At 65.6% G+C, this 4404-nt stretch overlaps 2 protein-coding genes across 2 annotated transcripts; one reads left to right on the top strand and one right to left on the bottom strand.

Annotated features, from left to right (window-relative positions):
* On the top strand, positions 1 to 1125 carry LOC138985100 (interferon-induced transmembrane protein 1-like). Its single transcript, XM_070361413.1, has 2 exons — positions 1 to 209; positions 788 to 1125. Exons 1-2 carry the CDS (start codon positions 24 to 26, stop codon positions 974 to 976), a joined length of 375 nt encoding a protein of 124 aa, XP_070217514.1. The 5' UTR covers positions 1 to 23; the 3' UTR covers positions 977 to 1125.
* A 2159-nt stretch (positions 1126 to 3284) lies between these two features.
* LOC102278151 (interferon-induced transmembrane protein 3) lies at positions 3285 to 4404 on the bottom strand. The gene is made up of 2 exons (XM_005895122.3): positions 4026 to 4404; positions 3285 to 3565 (listed from the first exon to the last, which is right to left on the bottom strand). The coding sequence occupies exons 1-2, from the start codon at positions 4272 to 4274 to the stop codon at positions 3374 to 3376; spliced, it is 441 nt and encodes a 146-aa protein (XP_005895184.2). The 5' UTR covers positions 4275 to 4404; the 3' UTR covers positions 3285 to 3373.

The following is a 4404-nucleotide window of genomic DNA, read 5'->3' as shown; positions in this document are numbered from 1 at the left end:
ACATCGATCTCCCTACACAAGACATGCTCAAGGAGGAGAACGAGGTGGCTGTGCTGGGGGCGCCCCAGAGCCAGGCGCCCGTGACGACCACGGTGATCAACATCCCCAGGGAGACCGCCGTGCCCGACCACATCGTGTGGTCCCTGTTCAACACCGTCTTCCTGAACTGGTGCTGCCTGGGCTTCGTGGCATTCGCCTACTCTGTGAAGGTGGGTGGGCACCCGGGGCGTCTCCACGGAAGTGTGTGTGAGCCTGGAGAGGCCCTGCCCAGACGGCACGTGCATGGGGAGCCCCCGTGTGTACGGGTCTGTGTGCACGCTCTTTCGTGTGTGTGTTGTGTGTGTGTGAGAGTGTGGCCTGGGGGATCGTTCCCAGGGAGACTCATGGCGAGGCTGCCTGGGTTCACATGGGGTGGAGCTGGGGGTCTGTGTCTCTCGCACCCCAAGACAGCCTCCTTCCCAGCCTCATCAGGGAAGGCACAGCCTTCACACTCAGCTTCAGAACACGAGTCTGGTCCGGAAACGAGGAAGGTGCTGCAAGGACCCTGACCCCTGGTGTGTGAGTGGCCGGTGAAGGGGCCTGAGAGGACGGGAGGCTGAGCCCTGGGGCTCCTGGAGAGGCTGACTGTGAGGACGCAGACAGAGGCCCCAAGAGGGGAAGGTATCACCAGCCACTGTCCTGTCCAGACTCCAGGGAATGGGCCATCGGGTGACTGGGAGCAGCAGGGGAGGGCCTGAGCCACAGCGCCCGGCGGTCACCTGGACCCTCACCACCTCTCCTCCTCCAGTCTAGGGACCGGAAGATGGTCGGCGACATCACTGGGGCCCAGAGCTACGCCTCTACCGCCAAGTGCCTGAACATCTGGGCCCTGGTCCTGGGCATCTTTCTGACCATTGGATCGATCGTTCTTCTCATTTTTGTCTACATGGCAGCCTACGAGACGGCTTTGCGGATGAGTAGACATGGAGGCTACTAGCCGCTGTCCATGGAGGCGGTCCAGGGCCTCCACCTTCCTTGGTGGCTTTGCACCCGAGGCATGAGCCTGCCGCGCCCCCAAGCCATAGGCAGCAGTTTATAGACACAGATTGTCAACCACTGAATCAATAAAGCACCCTTGTCTGTGAAGCTGCTGTGATGTCTCCTGCGGAGGGGACACTGCTATGACCCTGGCGGCCTCTGGGGAGCCCAGAGCAGTCAGCTGCGGGCTGACTGAGAGGGCCAGAACAGAGCTGGTGACCCCACCGCGGTCAACAGGAAGCCCCAGAGGAAAGACCCCTTCGTCCCCTCAAAACCAGCGGGCCCTGCTGGGTGGAAGTCTCGCAGACACTGGGGACCTGGGGCGTTGCTGTGAGCCTGGGATGCAGACGGGGAGATGGGGCCGCTCCTAGCCCAACGCGAAGAGACACCCGGGCAGGTGTTCCTGTCTCTGACGCCCCAGGGGGAGTGGGTGGGGGGCCGCACCCCAGCTGCTGAGCCACTGTGCCCTGCACAGGGTGTCCGGGGTGTCACCCCGAGAGGCTGGAGGAGTCCCGGCAGCCACAGGCTGCGCTGGGAAGTGACCCCGTCCACACGCCCTTTGGGGACCCAGGCTCTCCTGGGCTCACTCAGGGCCCAGGGCCAGTCCTGTCCAGCTCTCACTGAAGTCAGCAGCTCTTCACAGTGGGTTCCCCTCCTCCTGGCACTCAGAGGAGATGGACGCCCCATCCCCACTGGGCCCTACTTGGATCCTCCCTGGAGGACGGTGGCTCAGATGAGGTTGCCCACTCTCTCTTGGGTCCCACATGACAGCAGGAAGGCTCAGCCTCAGGGACGCTGAGTCCTGCGGAAGGAGAGGCTGGCAGACTGCCTCTCTGAGTCCAGGAAGGACTGTCTCCCAGGCAGGGACGGGGGGACAGATGTGTGACCCTGACCCCTGGCCTGTGAACCCCAACCCCGGCAGGCCCTAGGGGGTCCCCACATTCTCTCAGGCGGGCAGCAGTCGCCAGGGCTGCTGGCACTGAGTGTAGCCCGCCTGAGCTTCACCGATTTGCGGTGAGGGTCCTGCTAGGTGGGAGCCCCTGTGCAGGCCGCAAAGGCCCGGGTCCCGGACCTTCTGAAAATCACAGGAGGCCCGAGGCATCAGGCAGGGGAAACCCAGGGCCCTTCCCTCGACGGCCCCGGGTGCTGACGGCCGGGCCGTGAGCAGCTGTGGTCCTTGGAGCCACGGCCCGGCCTGGTTCCCAGCGGACGGTCCCGTGTCCCCTGTCAGCTGTGGGTGACCTGGGCTGGGGTGAGTTGGGGGAGCGGAGGACAGAGCGGGAGGTGGGAGCCCTGGGCCAGGGTGACGTGGGGGTCGGCAGCGGGGCAGGAGCCCGTGGGGAGAAGGCTCTGCCTCTGCTCTGCCTGGACTGGGCCTCGAGGAATTCAGAAGGCACGGCTCCTCAAGACACCGGGTTTGGTCCCGGCTGGGGGAGGGCAGAGCAGGGCAGATGAGTCCCGGGTGGGGGTGGGCAGGCGGGCTGGTGTGCCCTGGCCTCGCCCCTGGCTCCTTCCTGTCGCTGCTGGTGCGGGAAGATTCTGCCTCCCCAGCCCACCCAGTGGGATCTGCGCGCTGGACAGCGCCCCTGCCGACTCCAGGGCTTTGCGGGCTACTGGCTCTTCCCACCCTGGAGGCAGTCCTTCTCGACCCCGAGGGACGTGCCTGCCAGCCGTCCCTCCTCCAGGACTCCCTTCCTTGGTGCTGCCCCTCCCGCTCACGGGTGTCAGACCCACAGGAGAGGGGCTCCTCCTGGCCCACCCTGGGATCCCAGCCTCCCGCAGCCTCTCCAAGTCAGGGGCTGGCGGAGGGACAGATTGGGGGGGAGGGGGCACCCACATGAGGAGTCAGGGGACGAGGGGGTGGCTCCGCTGCCCCTCCACACGCCCCAGCCCAGCTGGCCGTGGGCGGGTCTGCCCTGCCCCTCGAGTGCCCCCGTGTCTGGAGGCCACGGCAGAAGCAGGGATGGGGCTGATGTCGAGGGCGGGGCAGGGCCGGGGCCTCTCCTCTAGCTGAGCAGCACGGGGCGCTCTCTGCAGTGGTGGACGCTGTGCTCCTGTTGCCTTTCCGGCAGAGGGGCCCTGCGGGGCCGTGTGAAGGACAGTGACGAGAGGGCCGTGCTGCAGGGTGTGAGGGAGCTGGGCGCCAGGAGAGCCCGCACTGACCAGCGTCAGCGTGTGGGACAGTGCGGGGTGGGAGGAGGTGGGCTCGGGCTCACGTCCAGGCTGGACTCTCGAGGGCCCCCTCCCCAGGTCAAACCACAGCGCCCTCACACACAAACCCTCCTTTTATTTCACGGGGGCAGGTGCCTGGATAGGCTGCGGGGAAAGGGGCGACTGCCTCGGGCTGTGGGCAGGCCTAGTGGCCTCCGTAGTTCTGCATGAGCTCCGAGACTGCCTGAACGATCATCAGGGAGCCGGTGGACACGAGGACGATGAGGACGACAGTCAGAAGGATGCCCAGGACCAGGGAGCAAATGTTCAGGCATTTGGCGGTGGAGGCGTAGCTCTGGGCCCCAGTGATGTCGCCGACCATCTTCCGGTCCCTAGACTGCAGGAGGAGAGGTGGTGAGGGTCCAGGTGACCGCCGGGCCTGTGGCTCAGGCCCTCCCCCGCTGGTCCCCACTGCCCGTTCTTCCCAGCGGGGACCCACGCCCGCCTGTCCCCTGGAGTCTGAGCGCGACAGTGGCCGGTGAGCGCTCCTCCCCTCCTGGGGTCTCCATCTGCTTTCCCGCAGACAGTCAGCCTCTCCAGGAGGCCCAGGGCTCTCCCATCCTTTCTCTGGCCGCCTCACTGGCCCCTCACCCACCAGGGGACAAAAGGCTGACCCTGGTCATCCCCACGCACCCCTTGCAGCCTCATCATGACCTGCACGTGTACGCACACACACACACACACACAACATGCAGCAGAACAACACACACGGGGGCTCCCAACCCCACGTGCCATCTGGGCAGGGCCTCTCCAGGCTCCCAGACACTTCCGTGGAGACGCCCCGGGTGCCCACCCACCTTCACAGAGTAGGCGAATGCCACGAAGCCCAGGCAGCACCAGTTCATGAAGATGGTGTTGAACAGGGACCACACGATGTGGTCGGGCACGGCGGTGTCGCTGCGGATGTTGATCACCGTGGTCGTCAGGGGCGCCTGGCTCTGGGGCGCCCCCAGCACGGCCACCTCGTGCTCCTCCTTGAGCACCTCATAGGCTGGGGGCACCGCCCCGTGGGCCCCAGTGAGTAAGAGCTGGGATGTGCGGTTCATGGTGGGGACGGAGCAACTGCAGTCCAGATGAGCAACTGTGGTCCAGATGCCACCGCACACTTGGGGGGCCCTCCTTTACCCAGGAGTTTCGATTTCTCCTAAGTTTCCTTTTCCTGGGCCGGTTTCGTTT

Source organism: Bos mutus, chromosome 23 (genome assembly GCF_027580195.1).
Source record: "Bos mutus isolate GX-2022 chromosome 23, NWIPB_WYAK_1.1, whole genome shotgun sequence".
Classification (NCBI taxonomy): domain Eukaryota; kingdom Metazoa; phylum Chordata; class Mammalia; order Artiodactyla; family Bovidae; genus Bos; species Bos mutus.
The sequence above is the reverse complement of the archived record's forward strand: the minus strand, read 5'-3'. Positions and strand labels throughout refer to the sequence as shown.